The 20,298-nt window shown below is 39.2% G+C and overlaps 1 protein-coding gene across 4 annotated transcripts in view; it reads right to left on the bottom strand.

Annotated features, from left to right (window-relative positions):
* Positions 1–19,806, bottom strand: part of ATRN (attractin) — a 251,559-nt gene extending 231,753 nt beyond the window's left edge. For 3 of the 4 annotated variants that reach the window (XR_013156514.1, XM_077112624.1, XM_077112634.1), the window contains exon 1: positions 19,321–19,806. Coding sequence is in view for 2 of the 4 variants with exons in the window: in XM_077112624.1 (XP_076968739.1) it covers positions 19,321–19,724 (404 nt within the window). In the remaining 2 variants the exon portion in view is untranslated. Of the gene's footprint in view, positions 1–16,783; positions 17,193–19,320 lie in introns of those variants that run through there. The other variant, XM_077112643.1, reaches the window with a different exon arrangement.
* Positions 19,807–20,298: the final 492 nt, after the last annotated feature.

The following is a 20,298-nucleotide window of genomic DNA, read 5'->3' as shown; positions in this document are numbered from 1 at the left end:
AATGGTTTTCTACTCTAACTGGACTCAAAGACACTAAGGACTCTGACTCCCGTAATCAGAATGACACTCCCAATCCATGGAGTGAGTTGGCAAAAGAGATAGTCAAAATATCACAATTCAATTCTCCTAATGCTTCCCTTGTACGAAGCCAGGCTCTGGGGGATAATGTTTTTGACACCTTTACAGAATTTTGTGATAATAAGAGGTACAGAGATGTTGGATGGTTGTTGTTAGATACACCGGCTACATTAAGGAGTGAAAGGGATGGGCTTAAGACTTCAAATGAGAAGCTTAAGTGCCGTCTGAAAGATGTAGATGTTTCTATGAGTATCCTGAAGGAAAATCTTATTTCCTATAGCCGTAGACTTGAGATCTCTGAAAATCAGACTCAGAATCTTACTGTTAGAGTAGCAACTTTACAACGTAAACTGAAACCTCAGTCTTGCATGATGTCTGCCGTTAAAGTGAGGGCACTGATTAGAAAGGAGTGGGAGCCTGAAAAATGGGATGGTGACATATGGATTGATAATGATGTCGGAGGTGAGGTTGAAACCCTAGATCATGCTGAGTTTTCTCTAGATAACCCTGTAATAGTTTGCCCTGAAGACATAATCGCCCCACCTTCAGCCACCCAACATCCTCCAGAATGGATTAGCCCTAGAGTGATTAATCCTGTTTCACCGGATGAAACTGCAAATGAAGGCCCTGAAACAAATGGCTTGGAAGATATTTCTAATTCCTTTCATGACCCACCCCCACCACCCCTCATTTCTTCCAGACCAATAACTAAACTAAAGTCCCAACAGGCCCCTAAAGGTGAGGTACACGGTATCACACAGGAGGAGGTATGTTATACTCCAAAAGAACTGTGTGAGTTTTCCAATTTATAGAGACAGAAATCAGGGGAATATGTGTGGCAATGGATTTTAAGGGTATGGGATAATGGTGGGAGGAATATAAGACTGGATCAGGCTGAATTTAGTGATATGGGCCCATTAAGCAGAGATTCTGCATTCAGTGTTATAGCTCGAGTGGTTAGAAAAGGTATTAACAGTTTGTTTGGATGGTTGGTTGAAACGTGGATCAAAACGTGGCCAACATTACCTGAGGGTGAAATGCCAGAATTGCCCTGGTAAAATGTAGATGAGGGGATCCAGAGGCTTAGAGAGATTGTAATGTTAGAGTGATTTATCATGCAAACCCTGCTCTTACACCCCAGGAATGTCCAGAGGATGTACCTTTTACCAGAACAGTGAGAAATAAATTTGTGAGACTAGCACCATCATCCCTAAAGAGCTCTGTGGTTGCACTTCTCTGCAGGTCAGATATGACTGTAGGAACTGCTGTCACAGAGCTGGAATCCTTAAACACAATGGGGATGATGGGATCCCGAGTTGGCAGAAGCCAGGTAGCAGCACTTAATCGCCAAAGACAGGATGGACGTGGCTATTATAATAGACAGCTAACTCAAAGCAGGTGTCAAAATTATATAACACACAGAGATTTGTGGCATTGGCTAGTAAATCATGGGGTACCTAGAAATGCAACAGAAGGGCAGTCTACTAAATTCTTGTTTGAGCTGAATAAACAAAAGAGTTCAAGGTCAAGTGAACAGAAGTCTAACCTGAATTACAAAAACACAGAGTCACGGCCCCTTAATCAATTTCCAGACCTGAAACAGTTTACAGACCCCAGAGCCCCTTGAATGAAAGGGAAGCCAGGTCTCTTTCGGGGAGAACCCTGTTACACTGCCACTAATTTATACTGTTAATCTTCCTCCAAGCCTTCCCCAAGGAGACCGACGGCCTTTTACCAGGGTAACTGTACACTGGGGAAAAGGAAATGAGCAGATATTTCGGGGATTATTAGACACTGGTTCAGAAGTGACATTAATTCCAGGGGACCCAAAACATCACTCTGGTCCACCAGTCAGAGTGAGCGCTTATGGAGGCCAGTGGATCAATGGAGTTTTAGCTTAAGTCCATCTCACAGTGGGTCCGAAGGGTCCCCAGACCCCTCCTGTAGTTATTTCTCCAGTTCCAGAATGTACAATTGATACAGACATACTGAGCAACTGGCAGAATCCCCACAATGGCTCTCTAACTCGTGCAGTGAGGGCTATTATGGTGGGAAAGGCCAAGTGGAAACCATTAGAACTGCCCCTACCGAGCAAAATAGTAAATCAGAAGAAATACCGGATTCCTGGAGGGATTGCAGAGATTACTGCCACTCTTAAGGACTTGAAGGATGCAGGGGTGGTGATTCCCACCACATCCCCGTTCAACAATCCTATTTGGCCTATGCAAAAAACAGATGGGTAATATTGGAGGATGACAGTGGATTATCATAAGCTCAACCAGGTGGTAACTCCAATTGCAGCTGCTGTTCCAGATGTGGTATCATTGCTTGAGCAAATTAATACATCCCCTGGTACCTGGTATGCAGCTATTGATCTGGCAAATGCTTTTTTCTCAATAGCTATTAGTAAGGACCACCAGAAACAGTTTGCTTTCAGGGGCAAGGACAGCAATATACTTTCACTGTCCTACCTCAGGGGTCTATCAACTCTCCAGCCCTATGTCATAATCTTGTCCACAGAGGCCCTGATCATTTCTCCCTCCCACAAGACATTACACTGGTCCATTATATTGATGATATCATGTTGATTGGACCTAGTAAGCAAGAAGTAGCAACTACTCTAGATTTACTGGTAAGGCATTTGTGTGTCAGAGGATGGGAGATAAATCCATCAAAAATACAGGGGCCTTCCACCTCAGTAAAATTTCTAGGTGTCCAGTGGTATGGGGCATGTCGAGATAACCCTTCTAAGTTGAAGGATAAGTTGGTGCATCTGACCCCTTCTACAACCAAAAGAGAGGCACAACGCCTAGTTGGTCTTTTTGGATTTTGGCGACAACATATTCCTCATTTGGGCGTGCTACTGGCCCATTTATCAAGTGACCAGAAAAGCTACTAGTTTTGAGTGGGGACCTGAATAAGAGGAGGCTCTGCCACAGGTCCAGGCTGCTGTACAAGTGCTCTGCCACTTGGGCCATATGATCCAGCAGATCCAATGGTGCGGAAGTGTCAGTGGCAAATAGAGATGCTGTCTGGAGCCTGTGGCAGGCCCCTATAGGAGAATCACAAAGCAGACCCTTAGGATTTTGGAGCAAAGCCTTACCATTTGCTGCAGATAATTACTCTCCTTTTGAGAAACAGCTTTTGGCCTGCTACTGGGCCTTAGTAGAGACTGAACACTTAACCATGGGCCACCAAGTTACCATGAGACCTGATTTGTCTATCATGAGCTGGGCGTTGTCTAACCCACCAAGCCATATAGTTGGGCGTACACAGCAGCACTGTACTATAAAATGGAAATGGTATATATGAGATAGAACAAGAGCAGGTCCTGAAGGTACAACTAAGTTACATGAAGAAGTGGTCCAAATGCTCATGGTCTCCACTCCTGCCACAATACCTTCTCTTTCCCAGACCAGGGCTATGGCCTCTTGGGGAGTTCCTTACAGTGAACTGACTGAGGAAGAGAAAACTTGGGCCTGGTTTACAGATGGTTCAGCACGATATGCAGGTTCCACCGAAAAGCAGACAGCTGCAGCATTACAACCTCTTGATGGGGTGTCCCTGAAGGACAGTGGTGAGGGGAAATCCTCCCAGGGGGCAGAATTTCGAGCAGTGTACCTGGTTGTTCATTTTGCTTGGAAGGAAAACTGGCCAGAGGTGCGTCTGTATATTGACTCATGGGCTGTTGCTAATGGTTTGGCTGGATGGTCAGGGACTTGGAAAGACCATAATTGGAAAATTGGTGACAAAGAGGTCTGGGAAAGAAGTATGTGGATAGACCTTTCTGAGTGGGCTAAAAACATGAAGATATTTGTGTTCCATGTGAATGCACACCAGAAGGTGACTTCAGCAGAAGAAGATTTTAATAATCAAGTGGATAAGAAGACCCGTTCTGTGGATACCAGTCTGCCTCTTTCCCCAGCAACTCCTGTCATTGCCCAATGGGCTCATGAACAAAGTGGTCATGGTGGTAGGGATGGAGGTTATGCATGGGCTCAGCAACATGAACTTCCACTCACCAAGGGTGACCTGGCTACAGCCACTGCTGAGTGCCCAATGTGCCAGCAACAGAGACCCACACTCAGTCCCCGATATGGCACCATTCCCCGAGGTGACCAGCCAGCTGCATGGTGGCAGATTGATTACACTGGACCACTCCCTTCACAGAAGGGGCAGCAGTTTGTTCTAACTGGAATAGACACATACTCTAGATATGTGTTTGCTTTCCCTGCACGCACTGCTTCTGCCAAAACTAACATTCGTGAGCTTACAGAATGCCTTAGCCGTTGTCATGGTATTTCTCATAGCATTGCTTCTAATCAAGGAACACACTTCACAGCAAATCAAGTGCAGGAATGGGCACATGCTCATGGAATTCTCTGGTCTTACCATGTTTCCCATCATCCAGAAGCAGCTGGATTGATAGAACAATGGAATGGCCTTTTGAAAACTCAATTATGGTGCCAACTAGGTGGCAATACCTTGAAAGGCTGGGGTAATGTTCTCCAGGAAGCTGTATATGCTCTGAATCAGTGTCCGCTGCATGGTGCTGCTTCTCCCATAGCCAGGATCCATGGGTCCAGGAACCAAGGAGTGGAAATGGGAGTGGTACAATGCACTATTACCCCTAGTGATCCACTAGGAAAATTTTTGCTTCCTGTCCCTGTGACCCTGAGCTCTGCTGATCTAAAGGTTTTAGTTCCCAAATGGGGAGTGCTTCCTCCAGGAGAAACAACAATGATTCAACTGAACTGAAAGTTAAGACTGCCACCTGGTCACTTTGGGCTACTTATGCCACTGGATCAGCAAGCCAAGAAGGGGATTACATTATTGTCTGGGGTGACTGACCCTGACTATCAGGAGGAGGTAGGACTGCAACTACATAATGGAGGTAAAGAAGAGTTTTCCTGGAATATAGGAGATCCCCTAGGGCGTCTTTTAGTACTACCATGTACTGTGATTAAAATCAATGGAAAACTGCAACAATGCAATCCAGGCAGGACTACCAGTGGCTCTGAAACTTCAGGAACGAAGGTCTAGGTCACCCCACCAGGCAAAGAACCACAGCCAGCTGAAGTGGTTGCTGAGGGTAAAGGGAACATGGAATGGGTAGTGGAAGAAAGTAGTGATAAATATGAACTTTGACCACATGATCAGTTATAGAAACGAGGAATGTGATGCTGTTTTGTTCATGTTTTACTATTTAAGTTGTAAGATATCAAGTTTAAGAATGAATATTACCCCAGATTTGCACCCTATTCTGGAGATTTAATGTGTTTCCAGTTATATGCAGGACAGTTGAGTATTGTTAGAAAAAAAAAATGTGTTTTTTATTGTTTCTTATTTATAAATTAGCTATGGTTTAAGGTGGTATGTATAGTTGCCAAATTGACAAGGGGTGGACTGTCATGGTCAGGTTCATGTGTCAACTTGGCCAAGTTGTTGTATCTGTTTGTCTGGTTGAGCAAGTGCTGGCCTGTCTGTTGCAATGATGACATTTCATAGAATTAGATCATGATCACGTCAGCTGCATCCACAGCTGATTCCACTTGTAATCAGCCAAAGGGGAGTGTCTTCTGCAATGAGTGATATTTAATCTAATCATGGGAAGCCTTTTAAGGAGGATTCAGAAGAGACAGGCTCTATTCCTGCTTCGGCTTGGGAGCCTCTCCTGTGGTGTTCGTTCATATCCTCCATCAGAGTCGTCGGCTTCACAGCCTGCCCTGTGGATTTTGGATCTGCATTCCCGCGGTCACATGAGACACTTTTATAAATTTTATATTTGTGAGTGTTCCCTGTTGATTCTGTTTCTCTAGAGAACCCTAACTAATACAGCATAGAATTGAATAATATGAGTAAAGATAATTTAAAGGAAAAGAGAGAGGGAAGGAAAATAATATACAGAGGTGAAAAATAAAAACTAAAAGATGATAGAGTGAAGAACTGCTTTTATAGTGATTACTTTGAATGTAAATGGACTAAATTCATCAACTAAAAGATACAGACTGACAGAATAGACCAAAAAACATAATCCATCTATATGCTGTTTACAAGAGATGCATCTTAGACTCCAGGACACAGTTAGATTGAAAGTGAAAGGATGGAAAAAGATCTATGCAAGCTGTAACCAAAAGAAAGCAGGAGTAGCTATCACAATGTCAGACAAAATAGACCCTAAATGTAAAGAAGCCATAAGAAGGACACTACATATTAAAAAAGGGACAATTCACCAGGAAGAAATAAGAATCATAAATGTGTATGCTCCCAATCAAGGTGCTCCAAAGTACATGAGACACATATTGGAAAAACTGAAGGGAGCTAGAGACATATCAACAGTAATAGTGGGAGACTTCAATATACCACTGCCCACTATAGACAGAACAACCACACAGAGGATCAACAAGGAAATAGAGAACCTAAACAATAAGATAAATGAATTAGATCTAACAGACAAATAAAGATCATTACATCCCAAAACACCAGGATACACATTCTTCTTTAGTGCACATGGAATGTTCTCCAGGACAGATCGTATGCTGGGACATAAATTGAATCTCTATAAATTTACAAGACTGAAATTATTCACAGCACTTTCCTGATCAAAACAGAATAAAGTTGGAAATTAATAATCACCAAAGAATCAGAGCTTTCCCAAATATATGGACATTAAATAACACACCCAAATAATTAGTGGGTCAAGGAAGAAACTGCTAGAGAAATCAGTACATATCTGGAGATGAACAATAATGAGAATACAACTTATCAAAACTTATAGGATGCAGCAAAGGCAGTGCTGAGAGGGAAATTTATTGCACTAAATGCCTATATTAAAAAAACAAGAACAAGCAAAAATTGAGGATTTTACTGCTCACCCGGAATATTTAGAGAAAGAACAGCAAACTAACCCCAGAGCAAATAAAAGTAGAAAAATAATAAAGACTAAAGCAGAAATAAACAAATTGGAGAACTATAAAACAATAGAACAAATCAACAAAACTAAAAGTTGATTCTTTGAGAAAATTAATAAAATTGATGGTCTCCTAGCTAGACTAACAAAGAAGAAAGAGAGAGGACACAAATAAATAAAATCAGATATGACAGGGCAGTCATTACCACAGATCATGAACAAATTTTAAAAATCATAAGAGAATATTATGAACAATTATATGCCAACAACATAGATAACTTAGATGAAATGGACAAACCCCTAGAAACACATGAGTTACCTTTACTAACTTAAGAAGAAATAGATCTCAACAAACAAATTACAGGAGATCCAATCAGTAATCAAAAATCTTCCCACAAAAAAAAATGTCCAGAACCTGATGGCTTCACAGGGGAATATTGTCAAACTTTTCAAAAAGAATTAATACCAATCCTGCTCAAACTCTTCCAAAAAACAGAAGAAAAAGGAATGCTACCTAACTGATTTTATGAAGCTAACATCACTCTAATACTAAAATAGGATAAAAAAAATACAAGAAAAGAAAACTGCAGACCAATCTCCCTAATGAACATAGATGTGAAAATTCTTAACAAAACACTAGCAAATCGTGTCCAATGCCACATTAAAAGAATTATACATCATGATCAAGTGGGCTTCATACCAGGAATGCAAGGGTGGTTCAACGTAAGAAAATCAATCAACATAATATAGCACATTAACAGACTGAAAGGGAAAAATCACATGATCATATCTGATTGATGATGAAAAAACATTCCAAAAAATCCAGCATCCTTTCCTGATAAAAACACTTCAAAAGTTAGGCATTGAAGGAAACTTTCTCAATATCAAAAAGGGCATAGATGAAAAACCCATAGCCAGCATCATACTTAATGGTGAGAAACTGAAAGTGCCCATTGTCACTACTATTATTCAACACTGTATTAGAAGTACTAGCTGGATCAATTAGACAGAAGAAATAAATAAAATGCATCCAAATAGTAAGGGAAGAAGTAAAACTTTCATTATTTACAGATGACATGATCCTATACTTAGAAAATCCTAAGAAATTTACAGTAAAACCACTTGAGCTAATAAACAAATTCACCTGGGCAGGCCACGGTGGCTCAGCAGGTAAGAGTGCTTGCCTGCCATGCCCGAGGACCCGGGTTCGTTTCCCAGTGCCTGCCCATGTAAAAAATTAAAAATAAATAAATAAATAAATAAATAACCAAATTCAGCAAAGTAGCAGGATACAAGATTAATGTACAAAAATCTGTAATGTTTCTATACCCAAGTAATGACCTATCGAAAGTCATTCCATTCAGAATAGTGGACAGAAGAATTAGGTACCTAAGAATAATCCTAACTAGGGATGTCAAGAACTTATACACAGAAAATTACAAAAAAATTGCCAAAAGAAATTAAAAATGACTTAAATAGATGGAAAGATATTTCATGCTAATGGATAGGAAGACTGAATATCATCAAGATGTCTATCCTACCCAAACTGACCTACAGATTTCAATGCAATATCAATAAAAATCCCAACAACCTACTTTGAAGACTTGGAAAAACTGGTTACCAAATTTATATGGAAGGAAAAGAAACCTCGAATAGCTAAAGATATGCTAAAAAAGAAGAGCAAACTGGGAGGTCTATCACTTCCTGACTTTAAAAGCTTACTATAAAACTACAGTGGTCAAAACAGCATGGTACTGGCACAAAGACAGAAGGCCTGACCAGTAGAACAGAATCCAGAGTACAGAAACTGACCACCAAATTTATGGACATTTGATCTTCAGTAAGATTGAACCCCCAAATCCACTGAATTGGGACAGAATAATCTTTTCAATAAATGGGCATGGGAGAACTGGATTTCAATAGCTGAGAGAATGAGAGGAATCCTGCCTTACAACCTATACAAAAATTAATTCAAAATGGATCAAAGACCTAAATGTAAGAGTCAGTGCCATAAAACTTCTTGAAACAAATGTAGGGAAACATCTTCAAAATCCAGTAATAGGAGGTCATTTTTTAAACTTTACACCTAAAGCACAAACTGTGAAAAAGAAAACAGACAAATGGGAACTCCTTAAGAACAAGAGCTTCTGTACCTCAAAGGACTTTGTTAAAAAGGTGAAGAGGCAGCTAACACAACAGGAGAAAATATTTGGAAACCAAATTATCAGATAAAGGCTTGCTATCCTATGTATATAAAGAAATTAGACAGCTTACCAACAAAAAAAAAACAACCCAATTATAAAATGGGCAGAGGAAATGAACAGGCACTTCTCTGAAGAGTAAATACAGATGACTAAAAAGCACATGCGGAACTGCTTCTCTTCATTGGCTATAAAGGAAATGCAAATTAAGACGATGAGATGATGTCACACCTATAAGAATGGCTGCTATTAAAGAAACAGGAAATTGTAAATGTTGGAGAACATGCTGAGAAACTGAAATACTCAATCACTGCTGGTGGGGATGTAAATGTTTCAACCGCTGTGGAAATCAGTTGGCAATTCCTCAAAAAACTAAATATTGAGTTGCCCTATAGGGACCCAACAATACTAATACTCGGTATACACCCAGAAGAGTTGAGGGCAGTGACACAAATAGACATTTACACACTGATGTTCATAGAGGCACTATTCATAATTGCCAAAAGATGGAAACAATCTAGGTGCCCATCAACAGACACGTAAATAAAATGTGGTATATACATAGGATAGAATATTATGCAGCATTTAGACAAAATGATGTCCCAAAACATATGACAATATGGATGAATCTTGAGGCCATAATGCTGAGTGAAATATGTCAGACACAAAAGGAAGACACTGTATGAGTCCAGTACTGGACTGATGACTGATAAAGCCACCAGTGTTTTGGAGCAACTAGAAGGAAAAATCTGAGTTGAGGGCATGGTAGCCCATGACAAATTCTGGGATCTGTTCTGTAGCTGCTTGTTGAAGTTGCTTTGAAAGTTATTGCTTTTTTTCTTTCTTGTATATATATGTTATATTTTACAACTAAAAAATGGTTTAAAAATTACAGGCAGTTATAGTAATATTAGATAAAACAAATTCCTGAAATCAAAACTTTGAAAATATTTAGTAACATAGTTCACTACTCTAGCAAAGTTGATATTTGATAACTTTTTACTTGATATTTTGAGAACGCACACAGTTTTGATAGTTAATCAAACAATATTTAAGATACTGTTTAATATTTAAAATTCAAGTAACTGATATTTACATTTATAGATTTTTCCTTGTGGCCTTAATTTTAAATTGGTTTATGAACACATATTGTACATGCAGGCTTTTTGATGATTACTTAGATTCTTTCTTAATATGTCTATGGATAAGCTAACTTAGACACCCATTTTAGGTGGTTCAGATTTCCATATGTTAATTGTAAAAATATTTGTTATCTCCATATTTTCAGGAAATCAGGAAAATATTTAGCAATATTTGTCATTACTATAGCAATGCAGATATTTGTAAGAACCTTCTACTTGATATTTTGAGAACATTCACAGTTTTGACAGTTGATCAAATGGTATCAAAGTTAATGTTTAATACTTAGAATTTAAGAACTTTGCTATATGAATGTGCAGATTTTTCCCTTGTGGCCTTAATTTTAAATTGGTTTATGAAACTTACTGCGCTAATACAGGCTTTACAATGACTATATAGACACTTTATTTAAATATGCCTATAGTTAAGCTAACTAAGATAACCACTGTTGGTGGTTTTAAGTGTACTGTTTGTTTCCTTAAATAAAAAAAAAAATTAACAAGAAAAAAAGAACAATTTGGTAATATCTAAAATTAAAGTGCTTTCATCCAGCAATTTTACTACTAGGTATTTACTGCAGACAACATAATCAAATTAACGTGGGTTGATACATGAAAACTTTCCAAGAGGTACAGGGTCTGGATAGTTCAAATTGAATAAATTTAAAGCAATATCTTTCACACACACTCTCTGGCCTAAAATCAATATACCTGAGAAAAAGTACTCGCTCTACTGGTCTCCTTTCACAAACTTATGGAAGATTTTCCCACCTAGAAAAGTAAAGGCATACCTCTAGCTCACTGCACCCGGAATGCAAAAACTTGCAGGGCCTCTAACAACAACAAAAAATTTCACGTCAGACTCAATGTTCAGAAAGTAATTTAGTCTAATGATTGGGTAATAAATTCTTTTGTAAGTCAAGTGACTTCCAATTTTTGCTTACAACAAAATTAGAGAGAAGCTTAGCTCAACTGTCACCTGGTAGATATTTTTTAAAAATTTTTGATGAAAAATCACCATTTGACTTTTAACATACAACTGAAAAGAAGTTCACAGAATTGAGAGACACTTCCACAACAAAATGCTTTCCATCCAGATATAGTTATATTAATAAAATTTGTCTTACACTTATAAAAAATAAAAGGAATACAGTTTATACTGAGCTCTGGCTCATTCTAGCAATGTTATAGCATCCTTTCAGATGAACAAAAAAGTACCATCCAGCTCAGTAAGAGATGCTTTTCCAACAAAATTTTACCTATTATGTTTAAAAATTATTTATAAAATTATTTATATTATTACATTTACATGGTTTCCTTAGTTGGGTACTAATAACCACAGCGATTAATTATTCCAAAAGAGATCTTCAATACTTTGGAGTCTCATGGTCACAGAAGCTGGAAAAAAAATGTTTTATTTACATACAAAATTTTGTTAGAGAGAAGTATGATAGGATGCTCAATCAACTATATTCAAGCACAGAAATATATGAGAACAAAATTCTATGGGGAAAATAAGAGTACACACACACACAATGGGTACATGTAAAACTAGTTAAATGTAAATAAGGATTGTATCAATGCAATTTCCTGGTTTGATCTTATACTATAGTTATATAAGATGTTATCACTAGGGAAAAATGGGTGAAGGGTATAAATCTCCAAATTATTTCTTACAACTGTATATTATCTCAAAATAAAACATTTTTTTTTAATTACATGGAGGGCTTTCAAAACATACTAGAAGGCTTCAGTTACCACATGTGATACTGGCATAAGGAAAGGCATATAGCTCGATGAAATACAATTGAGAGTTCAATAATAAGCCCATACCTAGGGCCAATTGATTTTTCAATATGGGTAAGAAAAGAACCATTTAACAGAGATAGAAAAGTCTTTTCAACAAATGGGAGAGGCAAAAAATGAAGTTGGCAAAAAATTCACAGGCAAAAAATGAAGTTGGACCCTTACCTTATAACATATACAAAAATCAACTCAAAATGGATCAAAGACCTAAATTTAAGAGCTAAACCTAGCTAAACTCTTGGAGATAAACAAAAGGGAAAAACTTTTTGATCTTAGCTATGACACCTAAAGCAAAAATAGCCATAGGAAAAGTAGATAAATTTGACTTCATCAAAATTAAAAACCTTTGCTTATCACAAGACACATCAAGAAAGTAAACACAGAACCCAAAGAATGAAAAGAATTATTTGCAAATTATATCTGACAAAGGTCTAGTATTCAAAATAAAGAATCTTACAACTCAACAATAAAAAGACAACTAACCCAATTTAAAATGAGCAAAGGATTTGAAAAGACATTTCCAATATATATATATATATATATATATATATATATATATATATACACAAATGACCAAAGAGCATATGAAAAGATGCTCAAAATTAATAGTCACTAAGAAAACACAAATCAAAGCCACAATGAGGTACCACTTCACACTCACTAGAATGGTTATAACAAAAAAAATGTAAAATAACAAGTATTGGCAAGAATGTAGAAAAACTGGAACCCTCATATAGTGCTGGTACAAACAGAAATTGGTATAGTAACCGTGGAAAAGTTTTTAAGTTCCTTAAAAAGTAAATGAGAGTTAGCATATAGACAGGAATTCTACCACTAGGTATACATCCAAAAGACATCGATACGTACACACACACACCAAAAAAAAAAAAACCACCTGTACATAAATTCATAGCAACTTTGATAACAACCCAAAGTATAAACAACTCAAATGTCCACCAATGATGAATGGATAAACAAGATGTGGTCTATTTATACAATGGAATATTACCCATCCATAAAAAAGAATGAAATACTGATAAATGCTACAAGATGGATAAATCTTGAAAACATTATGCTGAGTGAAAGAAATCAAACACAAAAGCCACATATTATATGATTCCATTTATATGAAATGTCTAGAAGAGGCAAATACATAGAAACAGCAAGTAGAATAGTGGTTGCCAGGGACTGGGGTAAAGGAACATGGAGAATGACTGGTACTAGATACAGGGTTTCCTTTAGGACTGATGAAAATATTCTATAATGAGATCATGGTGGAGGTTGCACAACCTTGTGAATATACTAAAAACCACTGAGTTGCACATTTTAAAATAGTGAATTTTTCAGTATGCGTCATACCAAAAGGATCAGATTTTCTAAGGCAGAAAAAAATGATATGGGGAAACAGAATAAAAATAATAATTTAAGAAAAAAATGAATCCTGCTGCACAATTTGACTGTTGAAACTCATGCGTTTTTTAAATGGATGAGAATGGGTATGAAATTACTATGGAACTTAGATACCATCGAATACATTTTAAAAAGTGATATAAGTTTTTTTAGTTAGATTACACTGTATTTATAATACCATAAAAATTACACTCATTTGGTGCCTGCCCATACAAAAAAAAAAAAAAAAAAAATTACACTCATTGAAGCTATATAAAGCCATTTTTTTAAATGGCATGTGTCATTTAAACAACATGTCAACCTAAAAATAAACAAGGAAGCAAACAGAATATAAAAGTTATTTTAGAGGTGCTTCAAAAGTTTGAGGATCACTGTCCTAGAGGAAAAATCACACACAGGTACACAAAAAGATATGAAAGAATGTTAATTGCAGCACTGTTCGTAACAGCAAAAGTTAGAAAAATCTAAATGCCCATGACCAGGAGAATGGGTAAATAAATGGGAATTCTTCTGTAATTAATCTAAATATAAATTAACTAAAGCTACATTTATCAACACAAATCTCGAAAGCATATTGTCAGGTAGAAAAAACACATTACAGAACATTACCATTTCATAAAGTTTAAAATATGATCTTGTTCTTGGATACCCGAAATTGTTATTAGATACATGCATCTGTGGTAGAAAAAGAACTGGCAAAATAAATGATAAACATCAATTTCACCACACCGGTTATGAAAAGGTTTAGGGAGGTGTACACCAGGGTTTTGGTCGGCATCTATAATATTTTATTACTTAAAATAATAACAATGAATAAGAAGAAAATTCAGCAAAACTAGGTGCTAGATACTCAGATGTTCATTTTATTATCCCTTCATTCTCTATAGGCTTGCAGTAGTTTGTACTAAAAGGAAGTTAAAGTTAGTGCCAGGGACTGAACCAGCAGCAAACAGATGATAGCTTTAAGGCAATCAGTTACTTACTCATATTTCTCAATCAGTGGTCGAAAAGCTGTTCCTGTGGTTCAAATAATTAAAAGAGATTAATGGCATCTATTTAAAAAGAAGCAAAAGTTGCAATTGTATGAAATACAAGTTACTGATGGGCATAAAATGATACTAATTCTGCAAATCTGATTGAAGATCACTGTGCTGGTTTGAAAATATTACGTATTCCAGAAAAGCCATGTTTTAATCCTGATTCAGTCTTGTGGGGGGCAGCCATTTTTTTTATTCCTCATTCAGTACTATAGGTTGGAAACTTTTGATTCAATTTTCTCCACAGAGATGTGGTGTGCCCAACTGTGGGTGTGACCTTTTGATTAGACAGGGATGTGATTCCACCCAATCTAGGTGGGTCTGGATTAGTTTACTGGAGTCCTTTAAGAGGAAACATTTTAGACAGAGTCAGACCCTACAGAAACAACAGAAATGACATAGCCAACAGAAACTTCAGAGCACAGCTGACACTTGGAGAGCAGAGACATAGACATTTGGAGATGCTTGGAGCCCAAGAGACTTCACCATGAGAAGCCAAGTGATGAAATCCAGCCTGGAAAAACAAAGTTCGGAGCCCCCACAGGAACAGAGCTAAAAGCAAAAGAGTCCAGGAGAAGGGACTAGCAGATGCCAGCCACGTGACTATCCACCAGACAGAGGTGTTTCTGACCCACTGTCCTTCCTTGAATTAAAGTATCTCTTCCTGGATGCCTTAGTTTGGACATTTTTATAAACCTCTAACTGTAAGCTTGTTACTTATTAAATTCCCCTTTTTAAAAGCTGTTGCAATTCTGGTATATTGCATTCCAGCAGCTTGCAAACTAAGACAATCACTTTTGTCAAATCTTCTGATCAAAATCCTTGTATGGCTTTGTAAAATTTCTCTAGTACTTCAAAAACCAATGTCCAAAAGGGAAAATTAAGTGGCAATTAAATCCAGCAAGGCCTTTTCATTCAACATCATAGGCTCCAAGTCACTAGGTTATTTTATCCTATCCTTTCAAAAGTTTTGTATAGCAATAACTTAAAAGTATTAAATGCATATTAATGCTATAAATGGGCTTAGACTTAATCACTTTATTCTCTGATTTGATGCAGTTTATTTATTACCCAAAGAAAAAACTCATTGGTGATGTTACAAATACAAAAAAATGATTACTGAATTGATAATTCTCATGAAAATGATACTATTTAGAAATTATCCACTAAAGATTCGAGTTATTTTTCTTAAACCAATACCATTAACCTTATTCTCTGTAATTAATTTTAATAGTATCTTTTATTTGGAAAAAATGTAAATTTTCAAACTACAGCCATACAATAATACAAATTTTATACAACCCCCAAGTCCTGAGGATTAAACGGCATGATGTACATGAAACTACCTGGCCAAGTCCCTGGTACATAGTTGGCACACAGTGATGGGTAACTTTAGTGAAACCGCATCTTCTCATTATTCCACGTTTTCTTCAATTAAGAGAAAAAAACTCATAAAAGCAATTCTAACATAAGATTTCTAGTACAAAAAGTGCCCACTAATAAAATATACTGACTTACAGAAGCAAACACACACAGTTGATACCATTCCAAACAACAATTATACAGAATGGTATTCATTTATTGTCTTTTGATTTAATAACAGAGGTTTGTAAGTTAAATCAAGATACACACCACTGCAATCAAAACCAACATTTCACTGTCTTCCCCCTCAAAATATTCTTTGACTAAAAATGTTACAAAAAGTGAAAAAAGGCCAGAGACATAAATACCTCCTACTTCCATTTTTGAAAATGCAAACCCAGAAATGCACAAAATTTAATGGTACCATTAGGACCAAAGTCACAACTCTTTGCTCAGTAAAGAGCACTTAAATCATCTAGAATCAGCTCAAATGGAGTGACCACAGAAAGAGGGTAGCCCCTTACTCACACATGACACCATGTGAGACAACCAGTATCAGGCTCCTCTTCCCCATAGCAAGTGGGGATCTTGTCTTTTCAAAAGCAAACTCAAAGAGAGACCTGTCCATTTTACCTTTACAATGCCAGCTAGCATCTTTCCTTGCCTCAGCTCCCACAGCCTAGCTCAAGTTCTCATTACCATTGGCCTGAACCATGCCAACAGCTTCCCATCTAATTGTCCACCATATCTCACACCTGAAGTCTACCTACTCTAAGGATTATAAACAGATAAATCTTGCTACGACTATCCATCCCCACCCCATTACCTCTCAATGCTTACCACAGCAACCCATGATTTTCAGAAGTTGAAGAATGCTCATCTGACTTAACTCTCCATTAACTTGACCTTTGAAGCTCCTCAAATTCAAAATGATCTGGCCTCACCAAGGCCATTCTTGCTTTGGCACTGATCTAACAGCCTATAATGTAGTGAAAACAAAAGTTATTCCCTGCTCCTGGGCTAAAAGTCAAAACTCTCAATTTGACCAACAGGTGTCCACATGGCCTGGCCACTTCTTATCTCTCAGCCTTGTTTTTTTTCCCTTTGCTCTCTCTGCTCCAGCCACCTGGCCTTCATCCAGCCTGCTCTGCAACCTCCAATCCTCTGCATGCTGGTTCCTCCACACCCCAACCATCAAGTAAGAGATCTCATCTCTCAGATCTCAATTCAAAAGTCATTTATTCATTTATTTTTCAGAAACCTAAACCTTCAGAAGGCTCCTAGGCCCAATAAGACCTGAAACGCAGAGTTGCCAGTCTCTCCAAGAGCATCAACCAACTGCATCCTCCTACCCCATAATGTCGACACCCATTTTCAACATGAAGAAGTTAGAATAGTCATTGCCAAAATATCCCTAAGGCTTGGAGAAGGATCAAAGGAGAAGGAGGAGTTGCAGTAGAGAAGATAGGATTTAACAAATTAGTATGACTACTGAGTCATCTTGATATTTCTTTATATTTCTTGATATTTTCTGAAATTGTGGAAATGTAACCCATACCATACTTTGAAATTTATTCTACAACTACTTGTTAAAATGTACTTTGAAATTTATCACTTTTTTTGTATATTTGTATATTTATATAAAAAAATATATAAAAAGCCACTTATTCAGTGACTAACGCACCCCCATTCCAAACCAAGTTAAATCCCCTTATGTCCCCAGCCCTTCACCTCCAGCATATTAAGCAGAATTATAAGCCGATTATTGGATATTTTATTCCCAAACTAGAATGTAAGCACCACAAAAGCAGGGATGAATCTGTCTTGTTTGCTATTGTATTCTACAACATAACATAGAAGAGCCCTTAACAAATATGTATAGATTAATGGAGCTCATAAGTCAAAACACTCTAAATTACAAGGCCAGCCCCACTACACACCAGCCATTTAGTCACTTGGTTTCTCCATTCATAAAATTAGGAAGCGTGCATCTCCACAATATTCTCAGAGTTCTTTTGAAGCTCAGGCATTACAAGAATCTACAAATCTACCATTCCAAACTTTTCCCTCACAATTCTCTTCTATATCCTCTGGCACCAACAAGACTTTACTTTCCAAGTCTCCACAACTTTGTTTGCATCCTTTCTTCCATCTGGATTTTTTCTCTGCTCCATATTTCCAAATCCTACATAGCCTGGAATGCTCAAAACTAATGTCACCACCTTCTCAAAGTCTTCCTTGCACCCCCAACTGGTCACAACTTTTCCATCCCTGAATTCCCACAGGTTCCCCATCACCTCATTCAGGTCTCAGCTCAACATTACTTCAAATGACTTTCCACCAGACCACTCTGTTTTATTTTTCTCATAACATTTACACATTACCTGAAATTATCTAGTTCATTTTCACTTATTCCATTTCTTTACTGGTTATTTTCCTGCTTCTTCCATTAGTATATGAGATCCAGAAGAGCAGGGAACCTGTCTATCTTGTTCACATATTTTCCCCTCTTCCTGACACAGGTCATCATAGGTACTCAGCAAATATCTGCCAAAGATATGAATGACTAGGGTTACCTGTGTACATCTCTTTCTCTTGTTATAGTCCACAATCCTTGTTAACTAGGCCGAAGTCTAGCTAATCTATTTATGTGTATTACCCGGAAATCCACGCACAAATGAAGCAAATAAATAAGTATTAATTACTTAGTTAATGATCTCTCCAAAGAGGTACTGCCCAAAAACCAGGCCAATTCAGAACTCCATATTCTCTAGAAACCAGGGCAAACAGAAGCCTCTATCCATCCTCTGGCCACAACAGACCCTCCACTGAGTTAATTTCCTCACTTTCCCTTAGCCAACAACCACTGGTTCTTCTATTTCTAATATCTCACAATCCTACCCTTTCCCCTCTATCACTAGCCAATAAATCACTTCCAAGGGCCTGCTTCTTCAGAGTAGCCCACATGTCCAACCAGCCAGGAGACTCATTAGGCCCTAGAGCACAAGGTAATTTTAAAACAAAATTTCAATAGGACTGGCTCACTCACCTTTCCTTTGACACCTTGCTTATCCAAAATAGGCATAATTTCAGAGGCTGACTTGGATACTCTTTGGGGCCCTAAGCTTTCTTCCCATCTAGCCCGATGCACTCTAATGCCTTGGGGGTGCCCCCACCCTTACCTCGCACCTTTCACCTTCCACTGAAAGACCAGAGACGATGATCTCCCTGGAAGCAAATGGTCCTCAACCACACTGGGGCATTCCTACCCTCCCCACTTTCTGCCAGGCGTCCGCATCTAGCCTAGAGGCGTCTCGAGCGCCCCTCGGCCCCAGTCCCTGGCTGGGCCTGACCCTCCAACACCACCCTCCACTCACCTGAAGCGGCCCCCGCAGTGCTGGCATTGCTCTCCCACCCAACCTGCGGGACAGATGCACTGGCCAGTGCCAGGGTTGCAGCGGCCGCCGTTGACACAGGGCCGGTCGCATTCTTTGGCCTCGGCTGCGGCTGAGCCCGACACGGCCGCCGCTGCAGCCGCGGCCTCGGCCGCCCAAGGCAGCAGGAGCAGCAGTAGGAGCAGCGGGAGCAACAGCAGCGGGAGCAGCCGCGGCGGCAGAGACGGCGACAGCAGACGCGGGAGGCGCAACCCGGCCCCTAGACTTGGCCTCCCAGCCCGGGTCACGTCCCAGTCCCGGCACAGCCCGCCGTTCCTGCTCGCGGGCGCTATCGTCGCTGCCACCGTCCTCGTCTTCAGGCTCGCCTCAGTCGCCGCCGCCACCATCTTCCCGGGGCTGAGACGGCGCCCGGCGAACACATACACACACACCGCACGGCCGGCTTTGCTTCGCCTGGCCGTGCGGGGCGGGGTTGTACGGACGGTGGCTCACACGCTCAATCCCTGGGGCGGGGTCAGAGCTGCTCGGGAGGCGGGGTCGGCGCGTGCGTGGGCGGGGCCCTTCGCTCCAGGTCTTAGGAATGCTAGGCCTTGGAGGCGGGTCTGGGAAGACCTGGGACTCGCTGCTACCGAGGATCCCTGACACTGTAGCTTTCCTCCTTCTCTCGGAATGCTGGCTGCGGAGTTGCAGCCCTCTTAGCTGCCTGGGAGCGTATTGCTGTACTAGCCAAGCACCACTGAGAGAAGTAGGCCCAGGAGGACTACGGGCCCGCCGGCGGTTTTCAGGGCCACACTCCCCAAGACCTCCGCGCCCCTGGCAGCATTCAACTGTAGATACCAGCCTGAAAAGGCCTAGGAGGCGGCGGCTTGATGTGATGCTAGGTGGAGTACTGTATAACAAAGAGTTATAAAAGAGGGATAACAAAACCCTTGTGATTCAAAAAAGAAAAAGAAAGAAAAA

The sequence above is a fragment of the Tamandua tetradactyla genome, chromosome 1 (assembly GCF_023851605.1).
Source record: "Tamandua tetradactyla isolate mTamTet1 chromosome 1, mTamTet1.pri, whole genome shotgun sequence".
NCBI lineage: Eukaryota > Metazoa > Chordata > Mammalia > Pilosa > Myrmecophagidae > Tamandua > Tamandua tetradactyla.
The sequence above is the reverse complement of the archived record's forward strand: the minus strand, read 5'-3'. Positions and strand labels throughout refer to the sequence as shown.